The sequence below is a fragment of the Dermochelys coriacea genome, chromosome 5 (assembly GCF_009764565.3).
Source record: "Dermochelys coriacea isolate rDerCor1 chromosome 5, rDerCor1.pri.v4, whole genome shotgun sequence".
NCBI lineage: Eukaryota > Metazoa > Chordata > Testudines > Dermochelyidae > Dermochelys > Dermochelys coriacea.
The window spans coordinates 84,244,290-84,268,236 of record NC_050072.1 but is presented as its reverse complement, the minus strand read 5'-3'; the positions used below and the strand labels follow the sequence as shown (position 1 = coordinate 84,268,236).

Sequence of the window (23,947 nt, the reverse complement as noted above, 5' to 3'; positions counted from 1 at the left end):
AAACAGCAAGAACCAGATGGCTCTTTTTAAAAAATGAAATAAGGTGATGTAGTTGGAATAAAAATTATTTTAAATAAGATAAATGTCAGGAAATCAGGTTGCTTGACACTTGCTTATTAAAAAGAACAGGAGTACTTGTGGCACCTTAGAGACTAACATTTATTAGAGCGTAAGCTTTCGTGGGCTACAGCCCACTTCATCGGATGCATAGAATGAAACATATAGTAAGAAGATACACACACATACATACAGATAAGGTGGAAGTTGCCATACAAACTGTACGAGGCTAATTAATTAGTTTGTATGGCAACTTCCACCTTCTCTGTATGTATATCTATCTATATCTGTATCTTCTTACTATATTTTCCAGTCTATGCATCCGATGAAGTGGGTTGTAGCCCACGAAAGCTTATGCTCTAATATATTTGTTAGTCTCTGAGGTGCCACAAGTACTTCTGTTCTTTTTGCAGATACAGACTAACACGGCTGCTACTCTGAAACCTTGCTTATTAAAGAATTTCAGATTGAATTTTAATTTACAAAAAAGTATAATAAAATAAATTGTTAATGTATAACTACTTTATAATTTGAAGAATGACAGGATAAGGCAATTTTGTGAGTCAGAGTGAACATTTTACATAGTTAGTTTTGCTATTACATTCATTTGAATAATCTAACTAGATCCCCCCTCCCCATCATTTCTCTCCATCAAAATGTTTCTATTAAATGGTTGGCTGCATCTCCCTCACTGACAGTACTTATATCAGGTTATTCCAATTAATTATTTTTGAAACTAAAATTACTGGTTCCGGCAATAAGATGCCTACACAGTCATGTTATTACCGATCACCACTTTGAATGTAACCAGCCTCTATTTTTGACAAATGCCTCAGTAAATCAATCTATGGTTATAACATGCAAGCTCTTTAGCATTATGATCTACTTAATATAGCACAATTTGTTAGGCTGACTAAGTTTCCTTGCTCCAGTGTGATCCAAATAGCCAAACCCAATACAGTCTTGTGTCACCCTTGCACATTAAAAATATAAACACAGACTCGTGCTATCTGTAAAGGCTGATAATTTATTTAGATATGCCTTTAAGAACCCTCTCATATGCACCATCGTACAGCTAATGACAATTTCAGAAAACAGGTCTGTGGTGCAATTTATACTTAAAAAGATAACTAGACAGTATAGTATGTTTTTTCACCATTATTTTGTCTCAGTTTGTCAATATATTTGAATTTATAAATAAATATTTTCAGGACTAAACACTCTACTTCTATTTATAATTAATTATTATTATTATTATTATTATTATTATTAAACTTTGCAAAACCTCCGAAAAACAATTAAATGTTTTCTCTTTTTTTTCAGACTTGATAATACCCATTATTGGCAGAGATAAAAGAGTACACCTAGGATATTTTTAGAAAACAATATAGGACTTTAGTTTCTATGGAAATGTAATCCTTCCAAATGAAGAGAAGGGTCCTTCAGAAACACAGAACATCAATCTTGCTTCTCTCAAATTCACCTTCCCAGTTCAGAGTACAAATCAGTGGATTGAGTCAATCTTTGTTTCCTGCCAAAAGGATTCAATATTTTCTAAGTTTAGTCTGAACACAGAGATTTCAGCTACTTGTTTTCAGGGATTTTGTTCCAGGAAATTAATTTTGCTTTGAGGGGGGAAAAAAAAAAAAAAAAAAAAAAAAAAAAAAAAGATGTACTTTAGTCCTTGAAGTTTCAAAGCTTTCGTGTTGGCGTATCACAGTAAGGAACATTGTCTAGTAGCAGATCTTTCCTGGGTATAAGCACTGTAACAAACAAACAAAATCAGTAAGAATAATATTTTATCATAACAATCTACAAAAATATACATGGCCTTTAATATTTTTACAAGCAATGAATAAGCACTATTGTAATTTCCTAAGCCAACAAAAATGTACTAACATTTTACCTTCTGTTCATCAGAAATCTCTTCCACCTCCTCCACCTAATTTGCTGTTAAAAACATCCTTGAAAATATTGTAACTGTCTATCATTGCTACTCATTAGCCATTTCTCATGTGAAGACATTAGCAAAACAGGATAGCAAATTATAATGTTTCTGGCAATCCTGATTCTAATGTATTTAAAACATACTTTAAAATATACAGACACCTCCTTTACAATCTGTAACATTTATCAACGCTGTACCTGTTCTTTTAAGAACAGCAGAAAAATAAAGCATCAGGTGACATTTATTGCAAGAGAAAAGAGCAGTGTGTTGGATTTTTATTGGCTGTGCACTGTGCTAACTGCCCTTGGCTCTAATAAAGTTTTGACCATCTGGCTCCTTGGATATCCACTTGGGAGTTCTGCACCTGAGGGCTGTCAGATTTGTACAACTGGCACCACTTACAAGCTGAAGCACTATGGCCGCAAACACAATCCTGTACTTTGACTAGTCAGGCAAGTACTAAACAAAGGTACAGTAAACTTCTAAAACACTCCAAATTCCATTCCATGTGTGTAATCAGTCACATCTCATCCAAAGTATGCTGTTTTTCCATATATTATAGAAAAAGCAAGGAAATTGCTTCCCTTGAAGCTGCATTTCTTTTTCATTTTCTGGCCGTGGTACTAAAACAATATTTAACACGTTTTTAAATGGACTGAATAATATTTTGTTTGTGTTCTACATATGAAGGAAACATTTGTGCCTCAGTGTTCACATGTATTTTTTCCTCTACATTTTAGGGACAAAACTGTGTGCATGAGAGAGAAATACAAGTATCAAACAGGAGAGAGAAGGAAGAAGGGACAAATAAAAACAACGAGGAGTCAGGTGGCACCTTAAAGACTAACAGATTTATTTGATGCATCTGAAGAAGTGGGGTTTTTTACCCATGAAAGCTTATGCCCAAATAAATCTGTTAGTCTTTAAGGTGCCACCGGACTCCTCATTGTTTTTGTGGATACAGACTAACCCAGCTACCCCTCTGATACTTGGACAAATAAAAAAAGACTGATGGGGACAGAACCTCCTAACCTCTCACTGAAAAATAAAGTTTGGCACACATCTCACCCATCCTATAGCAAACCCAAAGTCAAAACCATCAGGATGCATTGCATATTTGGTAAATTAGGGTGAGAAAAGCTCTGTTTGTATCAGTTTGCTCTGCAAAATAAAAGTAAGTTGACTAGCGCCAACTCTCTTGCACAACAGTGGATAATTTGACTTGACAGGCTGCACCGCAATGTCTCAAAAAATCTGTTTGGTGAGATTCTGAATAATGTGACTAACACAAGCTCTTAGCTGCAAATCTCTTTTCGTTAGCATTTTTAAAACTTTTTTCAGACTTGACTGTCCAGCGCTGGCAGAAATAGAATCATAGAATCATAGAATATCAGGGTTGGAAGGGACCCCAGAAGGTCATCTAGTCCAACCCCCTGCTCAAAGCAGGACCAAGTCCCAGTTAAATCATCCTAGCCAGGGCTTTGTCAAGCCTGACCTTAAAAACCTCTAAGGAAGGAGATTCTACCACCTCCCTAGGTAACGCATTCCAGTGTTTCACCACCCTCTTAGTGAAAAAGTTTTTCCTAATATCCAATCTAAACCTCCCCCATTGCAACTTGAGACCATTACTCCTCGTTCTGTCATCTGCTACCATTGAGAACAGTCTAGAGCCATCCTCTTTGAAACCCCCTTTCAGGTAGTTGAAAGCAGCTATCAAATCCCCCCTCATTCTTCTCTTCTGCAGACTAAACAATCCCAGCTCCCTCAGCCTCTCCTCATAAGTCATCTGCTCTAGACCCCTAATCATTTTTGTTGCCCTTCGCTGTACTCTTTCCAATTTATCCACATCCTTCTTGTAGTGTGGGGCCCAAAACTGGACACAGTACTCCAGATGAGGCCTCACCAGTGTCGAATAGAGGGGAACGATCACGTCCCTCGATCTGCTCGCTATGCCCCTACTTATACATCCCAAAATGCCATTGGCCTTCTTGGCAACAAGGGCACACTGCTGACTCATATCCAGCTTCTCGTCCACTGTCACCCCTAGGTCCTTTTCCGCAGAACTGCTGCCGAGCCATTCGGTCCCTAGTCTGTAGCGGTGCATTGGATTCTTCCATCCTAAGTGCAGGACCCTGCACTTATCCTTATTGAACCTCATTAGATTTCTTTTGGCCCAATCTTCCAATTTGTCTAGGTCCTTCTGTATCCTATCCCTCCCCTCCAGCGTATCTACCACTCCTCCCAGTTTAGTATCATCCGCAAATTTGCTGAGAGTGCAATCCACACCATCCTCCAGATCATTTATGAAGATATTGAACAAAACGGGCCCCAGGACCGACCCCTGGGGCACTCCACTTGACACCGGCTGCCAACTAGACATGGAGCCATTGATCACTACCCGTTGAGCCCGACAATCTAGCCAGCTTTCTACCCACCTTATAGTGCATTCATCCAGCCCATACTTCCTTAACTTGCTGACAAGAATGCTGTGGGAGACCGTGTCAAAAGCTTTGCTAAAGTCAAGAAACAATACATCCACTGCTTTCCCTTCATCCACAGAACCAGTAATCTCATCATAAAAGGCGATTAGATTAGTCAGGCATGACCTTCCCTTGGTGAATCCATGCTGACTGTTCCTGATCACTTTCCTCTCCTCTAAGTGCTTCAGGATTGATTCTTTGAGGACCTGCTCCATGATTTTTCCAGGGACTGAGGTGAGGCTGACCGGCCTGTAGTTCCCAGGATCCTCCTTCTTCCCTTTTTTAAAGATGGGCACTACATTAGCCTTTTTCCAGTCATCCGGGACTTCCCCCGTTCGCCACGAGTTTTCAAAGATAATGGCCAAGGGCTCTGCAATCACAGCCGCCAATTCCCTCAGCACTCTCGGATGCAATTCGTCCGGCCCCATGGACTTGTGCACGTCCAGCTTTTCTAAATAGTCCCTAACCACCTCTATCTCTACAGAGGGCTGGCCATCTCTTCCCCATTTTGTGATGCCCAGCACAGCAGTCTGGGAGCTGACCTTGTTAGTGAAAACAGAGGCAAAAAAAGCATTGAGTACATTAGCTTTTTCCACATCCTCTGTCACTAGCTTGCCTCCCTCATTCAGTAAGGGGCCCACACTTTCCTTGGCTTTCTTCTTGTTGCCAACATACCTGAAGAAACCCTTCTTGTTACTCTTGACATCTCTTGCTAGCTGCAGCTCCAGGTGCGATTTGGCCCTCCTGATATCTTTCCTACATGCCCGAGCAATATTTTTATACTCTTCCCTGGTCATATGTCCAACCTTCCACTTCTTGTAAGCTTCTTTTTTATGTTTAAGATCCGCTAGGATTTCACCATTAAGCCAAGCCGGTCGCCTGCCATATTTACTATTCTTTCGACTCATCGGGATGGTTTGTCCCTGTAACCTCAACAGGGATTCCTTGAAATACAGCCAGCTCTCCTGGACTCCCTTCCCTTTCATGTTAGTCCCCCAGGGGATCCTGGCCATCTGTTCCCTGAGGGAGTCAAAGTCTGCTTTCCTGAAGTCCAGGGTCCGTATCCTGCTGCTTACCTTTCTTCCCTGCGTCAGGATCCTGAACTCAACCAACTCATGGTCACTGCCTCCCAGATTCCCATCCACTTTTGCTTCCCCCACTAATTCTACCCGGTTTGTGAGCAGCAGGTCAAGAAAAGCGCTCCCCCTAGTTGGCTCCCCTAGCACTTGCACCAGGAAATTGTCCCCTACGCTTTCCAACTAAATAAATAAAAAGAAATAAAACTTCCAAATAAAAGAAGAGTACACCTAGGATATTTTTAGAGAACAATATAGGACATTAGTTTCTATGGAAATGTAATCCTTCCCAATGAAGTGCATCTTAATATCTCTCTCTGCATGACAACACAATATTCTGACCACAATTTCATAAATTCTTTAATGGTATTCCAAGAACAACCAATGAGATCAGGATTGTAGTCAATGCCATAGAACTGTAGGTCCATCTAGTTCAGCATGCTGGAGGATGGTGATCAGTACCAAATGCTTCCGAGAAAGGTGCACCAAACCAACTACTGGATAGTTATGGAATACCCTGTTCACAGAGAAAGACTCTTCTTAGCCTCTGGCACTTAGTAATTAGCCTATTACCATGAAGCATAAGGGTTTATGTATGCTTTCTAAAAAATGCTTTGCTTTTATCCCATCTAATGTAATCATTAATTCTTTCATTATGCAGCTGAACATCTATTTTTTTTTTTTTTGAACTCCAAGCTCTTGGCCTCAAAGGTATTCTGTGCCAATAAGTTCCACAAACTAATGATGTATTGCGTAAAACAGAGATGCCTTTCCTTTTATCAGTTTTAAATTACTGTCTTTCTAACATCTTGGAATGTCTCCTTTTTCCTTTATAATGTGAACGTGTAAATAAGAGTACCCTATTTACCTTTATTACTATTCATTACATTCTGAACTTCTATAATGACCCCTTTGATCCATCTCCTTTATAACAATTCCATTCTTTTACTTAGGAGAACCTAGAAATAAACAGCAGAAGAATAAAAGGATAGACATTCCCAATTTCTTTATTGTTCTTGCAAAAAGGGGATTTCAAACCATAGACCACAACTTCATATTTGGGTACAGGGATCCAAAGACTTCTCAATCTGACAGACAGTCCAAATCATACCTTAATGCATAATTTTCACACTTTTTTTTTTTTTTAATACTCATGCTGACTTCAACTGGCCAGTTAGACAACTATGAAGAAAAAGTAAAAATTTTCATTAAGGTGGTGCTTAGAGGCCCCATCATGCTATATGCTGTTAAACACAGAGTAAAAGGCAAAGCTTGAACTCATTCAAGACTGATAGAGAGGAAACACTAACAAGTTATAGAGTAGCAGCCGTGTTAGTCTGTATTCGCAAAAAGAAAAGGAAAACTTGTAGCACCTTAGAGACTAACAAATTTATTTGAGCATAAGCTTTCATGAGCTACAGCTCACTTCATGAAAGTTTATGCTCAAATAAATTTGTTAGTCTCTAAGGTGCTACAAGTCCTCTTTTCCTTTTTACTAACAAGTTAGAAATTCTAAAGAGATACCCTTAATGTTTATGTACCATTAGGCATTAAGGAAGTTCACAGAAAGGATGATCCCTTGCTTAAATGAGTTTGTCACTGTTTATTACACAAAAGAAGAGACATAAAAATGACACAGGGAGCACTTCGTCTTTCCCTGTAACCTGTGTCAGATCTAGAACACACTTCTGACATACATGGATATGTGAAATTGATCCACAATGCATGGGTTTAAGTTTTATTGAAAATAGACAAAGAAAGTTAAATACATAAAAAGCACTCATATCAATTAAAGTTTCAGGATACAGAACTTCATGATGTTGACTCTAATTTAGTTTTCCTACATGGGAGATAAATGACTCCTAGAGCTTAAGGCCAGCCTCTACCAATCCCATTCCTTCTCCCTCTAAGCCCTGTTCACTCCTCATTGACCCACACTCAGTTCTCATACATTATTTCCTTTTCTTCTTTCTCTCACCTTAGCAGAGGGATGGCGCATCTGGGATAGAATTTAATTTCCCCAAATGTAGGAGATGGAGAGGAGCTGTTTGAGACTGTATCTATTTTCCCCACAGTAGTGGCAACACAAAGCAAGAGCAGGTGCCTACAACAGTGCCCATTTCCCCAGCAGATGCAGAAAGAGGGGGAAAATGGGCGATTTTTATGGTGATAATGGCAGCAGAAGTCCCAGCAAGCTCAGGGCTGGCACAGGCTTCCCTGCAACAGGAGATGAAAGAAGGACGAGGATGAAGGCTCTCCTGAAGTGTGTAACAGACTGAGCTCTCTGGGATGCCTGAAAGCCATGAACATGCATGCTTAGCGGAAACACCAATCGTATGTAGGACTATGGGAAACTTGAGGGCCTGTACAAGACTTTTTGGGGGTTTATACTGGTTCACTTTTTGAGTTTGACAATTTCAGATTTGAATTAACCCAATACTGCAAAGTTTTGACTGGCTTTGGGTCAAAACCAATCAAGCAAGCATCACAAATCTTCCACCAGACACCATAATTCCGCCTAGCCTCTCAAATCTAAATGATCCTGGCCCAAGTTTGAGATAAATAATATACAACGCTAACACACACCCTCAGTTTCAGGTTTTGTCACTGAAGTTCAGCACAGTTCTAAATACCATTAAAAAAAAAAAAAAGATGCTGGGCAGCGCTACTTACTCAGACTTTCAGAACCTGTGTGAAGTCCCTGTATAACAGATGTTCTGAGTAGAACTTCAACATCTGAACCTATTTTCATAAGCTGGTAAAGAAAAAAGAGAGCAATTAAAACAGTGCAAAATTACTCTTGTCGACATTTGCCATGTTTGGTAAGTATATAAAAATACTGATGACATTTGATTTATCGTCTGAATAACAGGGCATCTTGTATTTACGTAGTGCTTTTTATCCTGGAGGATCCCAAAGTGCTTATGAATCGATACATAAGTCACTCTGGTGTACAGTTGCCTGGGATGAAAAAAGTCTACTGTTTCATAAACACACACAGCAATAGAAAATACTGTATTTAATTGAAACTGTAGGAGGATATTTAGGTAGATAGATTATCAGAGTAATTATATTTTAATTTGTGTCCAATTATCCTGAACTCCAGGAGGAACATCTTGCAAGAATTGTCATCAGGTTCTTTACAGTTCTAGTACATTTTGGACTTCTCTCCCTTCTTTTCCTCCCTAATTTGAGAAGAGGAGTCAGTGGTGCCACAGGAGGGAGACCAAAAGCAGCAGGAGTGGCTGGGGGAAGGGGCAGTCCCCCTCTCCCTAGAGATCAGCAGCATTAAGAGTGTGTGGTTACAACACTGTAATCCTTTTCCTATCTGAGAGGAAGCATGACAGAGGTCTCCATGTGCATGCCCCTTGCCAAAGACAGCACTTGTTAATTGGCTAGTACTTATCTGTATGCAACACTTTCTTGCAATGTATACAGCTGCAAAAGCGAGAAGCCTAGGGGGAACAGAGTTTCTTACATTGCAAAATTTCTCAGGCAGTTATTCTTCACTTCTTGTCCTAAAAAGCTGTTTAATGTCATGGGCTGGAAAACGTGCTATAATCTACTCTGGCAGTGGATGAAACAACAAATAAATATGGTCAAGATTTTGAAAAATGGATACCTGAAGTTAGGCACCAAAGTCTATATATGGATACCTGAATAGGAGGCCTGATTTTCAGAAGTACAGAGGTATTTGGGGCCCAGCAGTTTTGACTGTGTCTGTAAAGCACTCTTTAGTCCAATTCTTCTGCATTAATGGCACTTCAGCATATAAATGCACACTAAATTATTAAACGCGACAGGTTGTGTTTTTCCCCCCCCACCATGGATATCATCATGGCCTTGCTGGAGACCAAGAATTTTATCCACTGATCTTTCACTCAATGAATAGGCCAATTAACTAGCATCAAAAGAAGAGTCAATATTAAACATGTGCACTTTGTAGATCACCACTCCTTACAAACGTAGCTTTGAAAATGTTACCTGGCATCTTATCTGTACATCAATTAAAACAATGTTATATCATTAAATTAAAAAATAGAACAGAAGACAGAACTTGATGCCTAGGACACACGCACAGAAATATTGCTGCTGTTGCTTAGCAATAAGCAGACACGCTACAGAGAGTCCTGAATGAATGTTCAGAAGTATTAACGTCAGTGATACGTGGGTGCTAGGATGCAAAGTACTGAACTGATTGTCTTAGTTTGTTTTTTTCTACAATATATGCTTAAATATAGATGTGGTTTCTTCTAATGCCTCCCCTCGTGGACTCGGGAGGAGTAGCATACATATGTCTACAAGAGGATTTCTAAAGAGAGAATTTAATGAATTGGAAAATATGCTGAATTAGAAGAGTGACAACAATTAATTCACTTCTTCAGCATGTATGGTAAAATAAAACCTCCGGTTCACATTGTTTCAGTGTTAATAATTGCAGGCCCAAGAAAATTCATAATCTTGCTGCTAATTAAAAAGACTTTGCAAACAGCTGGGAGAGTTTGAATTATATAGTGAGCTAAAAGGATTTTCTACACTGTAGTCCCTTAATTTACCAGAGAGATAAAGACAGGTGAGATAATTAATGCATCTGTATTAACAACTCAATCACAAGCACTTGATTATTTGGGAGGAAAGGAGTTTGTGATATGATATGAGTCAGAACTACTAGGCCCTATTGCCAGCTCTGCCAATAACAGACTACATCTACACTAATGAACTAGGGAGTGTGATTCCCATCTTGCATACACATACTCATTCTACTTTGATGTAAACTAGCATAAGTACATGTACATGAGTTGGGAATCGTACCTCTAGCTCATAGCGTAGATGTAGCTTCACTGTGCGACACTAAGCAAGTCACTTAACCTCTGTGCCCCATTTCACCCATCTGTAGAGTATAAGTGAGTCATTCATAGATTTTAAGGCCAGAGGGCCCATTATGATCATCTACTCTGATAACCAGTCTAATACTTAGCTTGATTGCATAAGGAGAAACAAGCAAAATGTTTGCACTAAATGGACAACAATTTGGAAAAACAATTCTAATTTTGTTATGAACTTGAAAATAGGCAGAACAAAAATGGCTTTGAATTGTAAACATGGAAAACTGTTTTTCTTGCAGTTTTTAAATGTGAAAAGTGATATTTGTAATTTTTACATAAACTGATGGTGAAAGCAGGACACAAAATAGAAAATAAGATTGTACACAAAGTTCCATGAAATTAACATTTTGAAATTCACAAAGCTCTGGTTGCGCCGCTCAATTAGTGTTTGCAAAGTGTTCTGAGATCCTTTGATAAAAGATGCTGCTATGTGAATGTAAAGTATTATTAGACTTAATAGTATAAAATGGAGAATAGCATCACAATGAAAGTACCTCTGCTATTCTTTCTGAAGAGGTCTCATCTTGATGGTTTCTGAATTCTTCATTTATCTTTTGTCTTGCAGCTAAAGGGGGCAAGTAAAATAAAGTTGTTTCGGTTGGTTGTGGGTTTTTTTTTTTTTTTTTTTTAAAATTTCCTCACTTTATTATCAGTTCTTTGTCATTGGCTCAAAACCCACATTCCTTAGCAGCTAAAACCCATCTTCGGTAGACAAATTTGCCCCTTGTTTGTTGATGCTGCTCTACAGCCATGGTCCTTTTAGTACCTATCCTCTTCATGTTTCACTCAGACCACAGCCTTGTACTTAAGATCTCTGTGGAATGTGAGTGATAGCATGTTTTATTCCCACACCAATCACACCAAAAAGGTGTTGTAATATGATATGTTTTTTTAAAAAAAGCTCAAAATACTTCTATATATCACCAGTATTTGTATCTGCTCAGTTAAAATATGCATGTACATTATATGATGGAGTTGTGTTACTTATTTTAATAACAACTGTACACAAAGATGAACAACTCGGGTGTTTGGTAGCCTAGGATATGCTCAGATTAAGCTGAGATTCACTGATTTACAAAATCAACAAGACTATAATTTTAAAACATGTTCTGTTCTTCTTAACATTTTTTCATAATATTACAGTTTACAAAATTATTTACTGGCTTGATTCTAGCCAGAGATGTAATTTAATCTTTGGGAAGATGTGGGTAAGGGGCAGCATTGAGAAAGGAGAGATTCTCCCTTATTTCTGAGATGGGTGAAGGGGAAAATCACAACAATTTGAGGCAAATACTCTTTAAGCATTATTTCCCTCCCTGCCTTGTCCCTCTGCTCCGGACCTGCTCATGTGAGTGACAGATTGTTGGCATTCACAGAAAAATATTTAACCATTTGTTTTAAGGGAAAAAACAAATGTACAAAAAATTTACAAATAAATGTACAAAAAAGGGACCAAATTGGCCTTCCAAGCTTTATGAAGTTCTTTAACAGTTATCTAATAATTTATTTGCAGAGTATGAAAAGTTGCATTCTGTTTGCCCAGTGGACTGCTATGCACTTAACAAATTTATTTGCCTTTGACAGGGCTTATCAGAGACTGAAATCAGAGCCCACGGTATTTTGTTTAAAATAGACTCTCAATTCCCTAACAAAAAGAAAAGGAGTACTTAACAAATTTGTTAGTCTCTAAGGTGCCACAAGTACTCCTTCTCTTTTTGCGAATACAGACTAACACGGCTGCTACTCTGAATTCTCTAACAGTAAGTGATGTGTCTCTCTCATCTCTGTGCTGGGAAATAATCTATGAAAATCATGAGATGAAATGAGACTATACTATTACAAACTGACATTGTTTCTCTGCTTATTAATGAAAAAAATTACTTTCTGAAGAGATGAACTGCTGAGCTACTGGGACTGATATTTCTTTAGCTCAATATAACTGAAAAGCATTTTGAAGCACTACAGGATGCACAACCACTCAATTTGCTCAATGACGGGATGACATTCTTAGCCCACTAATTTTAGATGGAGGATGCTTCATATTTGAACAATTCTCTGAAACAACATATGCAAGGGAAGGAGGCCGATTATAATGCTGACCTTTTTCCTTAACACATTTAAAAAAACGTATTAAGGGAACTATAAAAAAAACCTCCTCCTTGCTTGGCTCCATACAGCTCATCTTGCCATCTTCCGCTCTCTCCAAAAGGCCACTGTTAAGAAGTTTGTTCCTTTCTTACACTGTTCTAACCATGCTAATCTCCTATGTACCTTCAATCTCTCTTACTTTTCTTCCACATAGGGCTGGTCTACACACAGTTACTGTGCTAATATAACTATTCTGGGTTACAAAAAATCTTCTAAGAAGTAAGTAAAGCACGACCCCGAGTGTGACTGGTATAGCTTAAGCTTTTTAAAACACTGCACAAGACCAAGGAAGCTTAAACTACGCTCATATAAGCAGATTAATATCTGTCTGTGTCCATGCTAGGGGGCTATATCACTTTTTTAACTCATAGTTATAGCAGTACAAAAAGCTGTGTAGATCAGCCCTTAAGGTATGGCTTCTAAAACTCACCTTCAAAGCCCTGTATAATTACACCACTGGCTCTTCCCCTCTGCCATTCCCTTCTGCTCCCTGGCTCTTTCCATCCCAACCATTGCTTTTGTAGTCTTCTCTCTCTCTTTCCACTTGGCACTTCCACTTCTTCTATGCCAGTGCTTACATTTAGTATAGGAGAGATGCCTTTCTAAGTCACCCCTTTTTCCTTCAAATCTCTCCAAAAAATAGAAATAGAAAACAGAAAAAGAACACTAATTTTCCCCCAAGGCTTTTCAACAACATCTTTGCAGTGAGAACTGATTTGCTTCAAAAACAAACCATCATCCACTATATTACAAACTTGTTTAAATACCCGTAACCAGGTACGGTTAGGACCAAGACCATTTCTTCTTAGTATTAGAACAGAGAGTGCTCAATAAAGTTTTGTGAGGCGTGCCTGGGAGTTGGGAACCTCAGGGCTTCTGGTTCTGTAGCAGCCTGCCAAGTAGAGTGCCCCCAAGTTGGAGACCTAAGGGCTTTCAGGGTCTACTGCTCTGGGGCAGTCTGCCCCACTCCCTCTTGTGAAGAATTTGGAAATATTTTGGTTTGTGTTCCCAACTGGAACAAAACCAAATTTCAAAATCTTAAAATCCTCTGTGAAACAAAATTACTTTTCTCTGCACAGCTCTAATCAAAAGTGATCATGATGCATCCTCTTATTCTAGTAACTCAAAAAGACTGACAAACTGAAGTATATAAATGGATGAGGTTTTTTCTTTGTTTTTGCTTAAGTAACCGAACACCACAGTGGTAGTGATCTGTTCTATCACACTTGTGACTCAAGTTGATGACCATCTGTGGGGAAGGTGTGAGTATCAGAGGGAAAATTACTTTTTGTAGTGACCCGGCCACGCCCAGTCTTTATTCAAGCTTAATTTGATGGTGTCAAGGTTGCAAATTAATTCTAGTTCTGCAGTTTCTCCTTGAAGTCTGTTTTTGAAGTTTTTTCAAATTAGGCCTGAATAAAGACTGGGAGTGGCTGGGTCACTACAAAAGTAATGTTCCCTCTGTTGATACTCACACCTTCTTGTCAACTTTTGGGAATGGGCCACATCCACCCTGACTGAATTGGCCTCATTAGCACTAACCCCCAACTTGGTAAGGCAACTCTCATTTTTTCAGGTGCTGTATATTTATACCGGCCTACTGTATTTTTCACTCCATGCATCTCATGAAATGGCTTATAACCCACAAAAGCTTATGCCAAAATAAATCTGTTAGTCTCTAAGGTGCCACAAGGACTCCTCATTGTTCCATCTGTTTGCTCCCTGGACCAACAGAGGCTACATGCAAACTTCACTCACAAAAGAAGAAAGAGTGCTTTGCCCTGTTTGACTGAACCCCTTAAGCTGATTAAACAACAGCAGGTTCCAAAAAGGGGCTCATCTAGTTCAAGTCCCCTCAGACGGAGGGATGATAGTTGCTGTAAGACAGTGGTTCTCAAAGCCGGTCCGCCGCTTGTTCAGGAAAAGCTCCTGGCGGGTTGGACCGGTTTGTTTACCTGCCGCGTCCGCAGGTTCGGCCGTTCGCGGCTCCCACTGGCTGCGGTTCGCCGCTCCAGGCCAATGGGGGATGCGGCAAGTGACATGGGCCAAGGGACGTGCTGGCCGCCCTTCCCGCAGCCCCCATTGGCCTGGAGCGGCGAACCGCAGCCAGTGGGAGCCGCGATTGGCCAAACCTGCGAATGTGGCAGGTAAACAAACCGGTCCGGCCCACCAGGGACTTTCCCTGAACAAGCGGCGGACCAGCTTTGAGAACCACTGCTGTAAGAAATCTTCACAACAGGGGCATGCAGAAGGGAGGAGAGTCCTTAGAGTTTTTGTAGAGATGCAGAGGATCCACAAGGAAGACAAAAATTCTTACCTTCTAGGGCTCTGGCATCATTTTTAAAAACCTGTTGCCGTGTTCTGTGCAATGCTTTGAAAAGCTTCAAAACCTGTTAACAAAATACAAGTCAACAATAAATGTGTTTTGTTTGTCAATAGTATTTAAGTAAAATTAATATTTTTGCAATTAAAAAGGTATTTTGTTTGCATTCTATTGTTTCCTCCATAGCAGCTGGAGTCGACTCATTCTGTCAGAAATGTTATCTCAATTCTTGATCAGACTTTTTGCAGATAAAACAGAGATACAGAACACAGGAGACATGACAATTCTGGATATCTAAAATACAGTAGAACCTCAGAGCTACAAACTGAGTGGTCAACCATACACCTCATTTGGAACCGGAAGTATGCAATCAGGCATTAGCAGAGACACACACACACACAAAAAGACAAATACAGTACAGTTCCGTGTTAAATGTAAACAACTAAAAAAAAATAAAAGGAAAGTTTAAAAAAGATTTGACAAGGTAAGGAAACTGTTTCTGTGTTTGTTTCATTTAAATTAAGATGGTTAAAAGCAGCATTTTCCTCCTGCATAGAAAAGTTTCAAAGCTGTATTAAGTCAATGTTCCGTTGTAAACTTTTGAGAACAACCATAACATTTTGTTCAGCATCACGAACAACCTCCATTCCTGAGGGTACGTAACTCTGAGGTTCAACTGTAATTGAAGACACAAAAGAAGTTCTGGTACTATTTCAAGTCACCATTTTGACCTCTATGGCCCTACCCCTGCAAACAGACCAGCACAAAGACACTCATGCCAGTAAAGTAAAAGTTTACAGGATATGGGCTTACAACTGTACAGTAAAAGCCACCCAATTAAGTGGCAATCATGGGTAACATCAGAGATTAGTTTTACTATTAAATATTAGATACTACACTATCAAAAACCTGGACCAGCAGAGACTACAGTTCTGACAGGCTATAGTTCAATAGTTCTGAAATACTGACAGAATCAACTCAGTTACAGGAGAGTGTCACAAAACTGAATGAGTAAGATGACCTCAAACACCAGCTTGGAAAGCTTATGTCCAAACATTACATTTTCAATAGAACCACTTAGTGTAAACATAAAAAAAAAAAAAAGTACAGCAAAACCAATCCAAACTGGAAGTTCCTCTCTAACAATAAGTACAAGATCAGTAGGTAATGACATGACTTTGGTCAGGAGAAGCCACTCAAAAAGACCAAATTACATGATGCAAATACAGATGCAAAAATAGTTATTAAAATTATTATTATTAAAGGTTATTATAAGCATGCCTATGCCTTTACTGAATTTTAGTAAATACTTATACACATATGATGTTTATAGAATAGGATAGTTCATATGCTTATGGTTTTGGTTGAAATGTTCATGCTAATTAAGGAAATTCCTAGGAAATCTCTGTTCTCTGTCAACCAAGGACAAGCACCAGAAGTGTTAGAGGAGGATACCTCCTTATTCATAAAGCCATATTTATTACCTTCAAGTATATTTGCACAGACTCTGGAATGCATCTTTAGAGCATCTAGTTAGTTTTAACATTCCATATTTTCTTATATAGACATCTTTGAAAATATAGTATAAATGTGTTAGTTACTGAGTTGTGCCTTGTATAGAATATTTATTAGGAGCGTTTAACTTCAAAATGTAAGTATACTACAAATGGTAGGTTATAAATCTATGAGTCATTTGGTTAAAAGGACGAATAACCAACAAGGGGATTGTCAAAGAACAGGGGACTTCCACCCTGTAGAAGATACCAGTTTGGTATAGACATGATTTTTATCTCAAGAAAACAAACATTGTATGATATTTATGTTTTATAAAGAGACCTGTTTGTGTCAAAGAGTGGAAGGCTTTAGTCAGGATACTCCAAAGGAAGGTGGCGCTTGGAATGTATTATCAGAGCTGTAAACTAAGTAATACAAGTGGGTCTCTTCATCCCACCTCTGGGGGGGGGGAAGCCCCTTAATTTTAAACCCACACAAAGATTTCTAAAAATATTCTTATTTAAACTGATTTCTTTTATAAACTCTCTAAAATCCTTATTCTTTAAATGTTAAGGAGAATTTATGTGATTTGGAAATGTGTTAGAGAAGTTATTGGTTACTTCTAACCAACAGAAAAGGTGAAAGCTTTTCTTGTCCTCAAATTCCTAAGATGAATAACTTCTTCTGAGATGCATATTTGCAAGTATTATATCTATCTAAATGCAAGCATTAATTTAAAACTGTCTGATACCATTGTTATGTGAATAGTGAGATGTCCTCTGTACAAATGCATCATGGTCATATTATCAGCAATTACTAATATAAGAAACCTCTTGAGTATAAAAATATTCAAAATAATTAGGGAGTGGATACTTATCTGGCAATGCTTAAGCAACTCCTTACCAAACTCAGAAAGACAAGAAGAACATCTCCAAGAATGGTGAGAAAAGACAATAATTTATTTGATGACCATTAAAATTAAGTCCTTAAGAATTATTTAAGCTTTTAAAAAAGCTATTTTAAGAGTTGAAAGACTTTCACATATAAAACCAAAGTGTTTGGACTCATTTAAACAGGAATTTCAATGACCATTAAAACCTGATGGAACTTAAGGCATTTCTCAGAAAATCAACTAAATAAAGAGTTAAAACTCTAACCTAAAGATGTTTGATAGTTTTCTATAACAAAAGCAATATAATCATTCATCTAAAGAATTAAAACGGTGCTGCATATGCATTAGCAGATTGCATATTCATGAGCTGAAGAAGCTACAGAGACCATTCCATGAAGGTGCTGAGCAAATAAAAGGTGACTGTGGCTGAATCCAGCCAAGCCCCTTAAAGTGATGACTTTCACCTTTGGTTAGACTATGGAAAGAGATGAGTATAAATTCTTTGAACTCTTGTGCTCTTATATTAAGAACTTGTATGCTCTATTATGTTCTTAAACACTCAGCTCAGTTCGTTCACCTAATCACACTTTCAAGACAACACCTCTACAAGCAAACAGGAACAAGACACCTCAAAACAGGGAAGTCAGAACACATCATCAAGAAGAAGCAACTTTCCAGTGCAGCACTGTTTCTGCATCATGACGACATCACGGAGACTTTGACCCTATTGGTGAGACAGAGTTTGCAAAAGCACTGCCAAATGATTAGAATTACATTTTCCTTGAAGTGATTTTAAGGGAATATGGAAATACTGTTATAATCTAAGTAATAACAGTCTTTCCTGTTAAACACCAGGTTGCTTAGATAGAGATGTATTCCTGAAAAGAAGACATAAGTTAACCTTAAAAAACAGAGAGAAATTGTGAGCTTTGAGTTTAAGATTCTTAATCATTAATTTGCCTGTGTTAAGACTGCTCCTTGAATGGATTCTTTTAAGTAAAAAAGTTAAAAAGGACTTAGTTAAGATCACTTACCTCTGTCCAATTAGATAATCCATGATTTAAAAAAACAAACCAAAACAAATTCACCAACCCTTAAATGAAATGTCTTTGCCTATCTATACATTATTTTATTTATCTATATTATATCAACGATTTAGATAATGGCATAGAGAGTATAAAGTTTGCAGACGATACCAAGATGGGAGGGGTTGTAAATGCTTTCGAGGATTGGATTAAAATTCAAAATGATCTGGACAAACTGGAGAAATGGTCTGAAGTAAATAGGATGAAATTCAATAAGGATAAATGCAAAGCACTCCACTTAGGAAGGAACAATCAGTTGCACACATACAAAATGGGAAATGACTGCCTAGGAAGGAGTACTGCGGAAAGGGACCTGGGGGTCATAGCGGACCACAAGCTAAATATGAGTCAACAGTGTAACGCTGTTGCAAAAAAAGCAAACTTAGTTCTGGGGTGTATTAGCAGGAGTATTGTAAGCAAGACACGAGAAGTAGCTCTTCCACTCTACTCCACGCTGATTAACCCTCAACTGGAGTATTGTGTCCAATTCTGGGTGCCACATTTCAGGAAAGATGTGGACAAATTGGAGAAAGTCCAGAGAAGAGCAACAAAAATGATTAAAGGTCTAGAAAACACGACCTATGAGGGAAGATTGAAAAAATTGGGTTTGTTTAGTCTGGAGAAGAGAAGACAGAGGGGACACAATAACAGTTTTCAAGTACGTAAAAGGTTGTTACAAGAAGGAGGGAGAAAAATTGTTCTTCTTAACCTCTGAAGATAGGACAAGAAGCAATGGGCTTAAATTGCAGCAAGGGCAGTTTAGGTTGGACATTAGGAAAAACTTCCTAACTGTCAGAGTGGTTAAGCACTGGAATAAATTGTCTAGGGAGATTGTAGAAACTACATCACTGGGGATTTTTAAGAGCAGGGTTGACAGACACCTGTCAGGGATGGCCTAGATAATACTTAGTCTTGCCTTGAGTGCAGGGGACTGGACTAGATGACCTCTCGAGGTCCCTTCCAGTTCTATAATTACTTTGTTAATTTGTTAGTCTCTAAGGTGCCACAAGTACTCCTTTTCTTTTTGCGAATACAGACTAACACGGCTGCTACTCTGAAATTTGTTATTACTGTTTATTATTTACTGAGTGTTGATAATGTTATTGATACTGTACAAATGACCTAAAGACCTTAGTTGTTGAAGTATTTGAAATAATATAATTTTCTAAAATGAAGGGTTCAAATCCCAGAAAAGTCAACTCAATCCTTCATTCTTCCAAGGTAGATAAACATCTACTTCTCTGCTTTTTTTCTACTCCCTCCCAGCCCCTCTTCCATTCTGCCAATAAATCCTCACTCACTGCCTCTTCATAATCCTTTGACTCTCACCTTTATGCCTTTTTAAATACTGGCCATTGCACCTGAACACCCACTTTGCACTACTGTACCTAGGGTCCTCCCTGTCTTAAAAATAATTTCTTCTCTTGAAGCCAGAAGTGCTAGCCCATGTCAGTAAAAATGTTACTCACACATTAAATGTAAGCAAAAATCCCCCCAAACCCTACACTGTCTCCAAATTCACTGCCTGTCTGATTTACATTTATCTGTTTAGTCTATAAATGCCACAGCAATGTAATCCTGAGTAAACTGAGCACCATGCAGTTTATAGTGCAGGTAGACTTTTCAGATGAAATGCTAAAAACTCAGCTCTTGTTTGTTCTATGATGTTGAAGTTTCCACAGCATATTCTGCACCCTAGTATCTTTAGCATACTGGTCTACAGTTGATAAATGCAAAGTAATGCACATTGGAAAACATAATTCTAACTATACATATAAAGGGATGCGGTCTAAATTAGTTGTTACCACTCAAGGAAGTTCTTGGGAGTCATTGTGGATAATTCTCTGAAAACATCCACACAATGTGCAGCCGAAGTCAAAAAAGCGAACAGAATGTTGGGAATCATTCATAAAGGGATAGATAATAAGACAGAAAATATCATATTGCCTCTATATAAATCCATGGTATGCCCACATCTTGAATACTGAGCGTAGATGTGGTCACCCCATCTCAAAAAAGATATATTGGATATTGGAAAAGGTTCAGAAAAGGGCAACAAAAATGATTAGGAGTATGGAACAGCTGCCATATGAGAAGAGATTAATAAGACTGGGACTTTTGAGCTTGGAAAAGTGTCGACTAACGGGGGATATGATAGAGATCTATAAAATCATGACTGGTGTGGAGAAAGCAAAGAAAGAAGTATTATTTACACCTTCTCATAACACAAGAACTAAGGGTCATCACATGAAATTAAACAGCAGCAGGTTTAAAACAAACAAATGGAAGTATTTTTTTCACACAACGCATAGTCACCTGTAGAACTCTTTACCAGATGACATTGTGAAGGCGAAGACTATAATAGGATTCCAAACAAACCAACCAACCTACCCCCAAAAAACCCTACACCCCTAGATATTAGCCAGGATGGGCAGGGATGGTATCCCTAGACTCTGTCAGAAGCTGCGAATGGGTGACAGGGGATAGATCACTTGATGATTCCCTGTTCTGTTCATTCCCTCTGGGACACCTGGCATTGGCCACTGTCGGAAGACAGGATACTGGGATAGATGGACCTTTGGTCTGACCCAGTATGGCTGTTCTTATGTACAGTATAATATTAACATAAAGAATGAGCAGTACTTGTGGCACCTGAGAGACTAACAAATTTATTTGAGCATAAGCTTTCGTGGGCTAAAACCCACTTCATCGGATGCATGCACTGGAAAATACAGTAGGAAAATACATATATACACACACACACACACAGAGAGAACATGAAAAAAATGGATGAGCGCTCTCTCCACGTAATTAGTCCACCTCAAAGAGAGGCAGAAGCTATGTGGACAGGAAAGCATCTCCCGCTGACATAGCGCAGTGTAGACACTGCATTAAGTCGATGTAAATTACATTATTGGGAAGGGGAGGGGTTTACAGCCCAGAGTGACATAAGTTATGTTGACTGAAGCTGTAGTGTAGACAAGGCCTCAGGCTTATAGGCACAGGATAAGAAGCACCGGTGCAGCCCCCACAACTACTCCAGCACGGGGAGTCGGTGATTTCTGAGGGCAGGCTTGAGAAATCACGTTCAGGACTCCGCCATCGGCGCCTAAGCCTATTTCAGCACTTGGCCAAGCTCCCCAATCCTCGCAGTGCGCTGGAGGCCGCAGGGCGAGGGGAGATCACGGGCCTTGCCAACCCTCGTGGGGCCCGAAGCCGCAGGACCTTGCCCTACGCAGTCTGTCACTGACTGTGCTCAGGCTCAGCGAGCGGGGCATCGCCCATGCGCGCTCACTCACCTCCGCCCGACTCCCCATCGCCGCAGCGGCAGCCGCAGGCCCAGCGGAACCACGCCCGCACCCTCCCGCCTCGCTCATGAGGAGCGAATCGGAAGGTCACATTCCAGCTCCGGGAGCGGCGAGGCGAGGCGGAGAGAACGTTACTGGACGTACCCGCGCCGAACGTTTCCTTGCGCTCCTCTGGTGGCGGCGAGGCTACTTCCGGGTGCAGCGGGCGTTTGTGCCCCATAGAGCCGTGTCCCCTGAACGCTGGTTCCGGACAGAGCGGCGCCCCGGAGCCGTGAGGGGCCAGAGGGCGTCGCTAGGCTGGAATAAGGAGAAAGAAACGTGATTGGCTAATAAATTTCCCGTGTTCTATTCTGTTGGCCCCACCAACGCGGTGGTGTTGCTGGCTCCCCGGCCAGGCAGGAGGCAGAGTCTGGGACCCCCGCAGCGCTGTCAGGGGTGCCCTGTCTGCCCAGCTCCGTACTGCCAGCCCCGAGCCTCCAAACGGCAGCAGGCGGGGCCCAGCAGCCACGAGATTGGCTGAGAAACAGGAGATGTAAACCTGGCGGCTGCTGTTGGGTGTGGCCGGGTTGAGGCTGCCCTCTGAAAGCATGGAGGGTTAGAGAGCGACGTCTCTCCCATAACAACATGCCTCCCGGAGTTTGGGCTTTAAGAAAAGCACCGTACGTTGCAATGCATCCGATGAAGTGAGCTGTAGCTCACAAAAGCTTATGCTCAAATAAATTTGTTAGTCTCTAAGGTGCCACAAGCACTCCTTTTTCTTTTTGCGAATACAGACTAACACGGCTGCTACTCTGAAACCTGTCATACGTTGCAATGTGGCTCTATGTGCTACTGCAGGCTCCTTGTGCATAATTTCAACTGCACCTTTAATGCACGGGGGCCCATGCCAACTTGCCCTTAAACCAGCTGAAACACTTGTATGCATGTCAATGGGAGTTGGGTCCGGCCTTGAAGTAGAATTAGGGAGTTGCACCAAGCATCTGCAGGGCCGGATTAACCTTTTGTGGGGCTGGCCCCAAACGTATCTGTGGGCCCCCATGAGAGCAAAGGCAATGGCACATGGAACGGGGAAGTCAGTCTCCGGAGCGAGGGCTCAGCTAGAGGCAATGAGGTATGGCATGGCAGGGGAAGCCCCACTCCACCCAATGCGAAGGCACTATTTACAAACTGGCAGTTGCCAGATGCACAGTAGCCTGCCTAGCCCTGTGCTGCCAGCAAGCCCCTTCTCCTGGGGGGTGGGCCTATGCCACACCACACAGCCCCCCCTGCCCAACACCCCCTGACTCCCTATGGCCAGAGGCCTCACAGACCCACTATGCCCAGTGCCCCCCAAGACCCACCCAATGCACAGCACCCTGCACACCACCACCCCTGCCCACAGCCCTACCACAGCTGCCGAGCATCTCCCACTGAACCCCCACTCGCAACACCCACACCTCTTCCCCACCCCTTCACAGCTCAGCACCATCCCCAGATTTCCCATAGACCCACTCCCCCAAGCCCTGCCTCCCAGCTGCACTCAGCAGCCCTGCTAGGTAGCTGTGTCGGCCGGGCTGAGCCCCTTGGGAGTGGTGCGATCAGCCAGGCCAGAGCTTGTCCCAGATGGGGTCCCTCAAAGCGCACTTGCCTGGAGGGGCCCAGCCAAGCCCTCCACACTGTTTCCCCCACCCACACACACACCAGTCCCAGGCCGCTCAGTTCCGGGGAGACAGGTGGGGCCCCACAGATGGTGGGAAGCAGAGACTGCCCAGACTCAGAGGTACACGGGGGTCTGGCCAGGGGCTGAGAGGAGCAGGGGATGGGGCCATGGAGTAGAGAGGAGCCCTCGACCACTTGGCGGGCAGCCAGAGAGGAGCAAGTGGTGGGTGGGAGGAGCCAGCGGGGTCTCGGGGCACAGTGCAAGCGAAGCAGGCTGGGGCCCCTTCTGAGCCTGGGCCCCGCTCCATGGAGCCACTGGAGCCATTGTAAAACCGGCACTGAGCAGCTGAGAACTGGGCTCTGTGCTGGGCTTTTTAGGTTTTGTATCCCATAACACGGCTTCTGAGGGGGAAAAATATTTTTAATGAGATTTTAAATTATGTTCTTAAAAGTCTTCAGAGTCAGTAGAACCCTAGGGATCCTAAAACCACCAGATTGTAAATGACATAGAAAATGGTATATTTTGCTATTTTTTTGGCGAAGAAAACATTCAGTTTTCAAACTCGTAACTGGAAAGTCATCAGTTTCCAGCTAATGAACAGATTTATGTTG

At 40.8% G+C, this 23,947-nt stretch overlaps 1 protein-coding gene across 2 annotated transcripts; it reads right to left on the bottom strand.

Moving 5' to 3' along the window:
* Positions 1–1,064: 1,064 nt before the first annotated feature.
* Positions 1,065–22,153, bottom strand: LYRM7 (LYR motif containing 7). Of its 2 annotated transcripts, XR_005292947.2 has the most exons (6): positions 21,689–21,835; positions 14,913–14,985; positions 10,942–11,012; positions 8,235–8,316; positions 6,430–6,520; positions 1,065–1,820 (listed from the first exon to the last, which is right to left on the bottom strand). XR_005292947.2 is itself a non-coding variant. In XM_038401839.1 (5 exons), exons 1-5 carry the CDS (start codon positions 21,764–21,766, stop codon positions 1,750–1,752), a joined length of 375 nt encoding a protein of 124 aa, XP_038257767.1. In that variant the 5' UTR covers positions 21,767–22,153; the 3' UTR covers positions 1,065–1,749. The 2 variants fall into 2 exon arrangements, 1 of the variants encoding a protein (XP_038257767.1); XM_038401839.1 differs by lacking the exon at positions 6,430–6,520 and having other exon boundaries at positions 21,689–22,153.
* Between the last annotated feature and the right edge of the window lie 1,794 nt (positions 22,154–23,947).

Excerpts from the sequence above, each read along its gene's own strand:
- LYRM7 (XM_038401839.1), bottom strand. The coding sequence starts at position 21,766 with ATGAGCGAGGCGGGAGGGTGCGGGCGTGGTTCCGCTGGGCCTGCGGCT. Across the intron at positions 14,986-21,688 it reads CGATGGGGAGTCGGGCGGAG|GTTTTGAAGCTTTTCAAAGC; the intron begins GTGAGTGAGCGC and ends TTTTGTTAACAG. Across the intron at positions 1,821-8,234 it reads CACAGGTTCTGAAAGTCTGA|TGCTTATACCCAGGAAAGAT; the intron begins GTAAGTAGCGCT and ends TGTTTGTTACAG.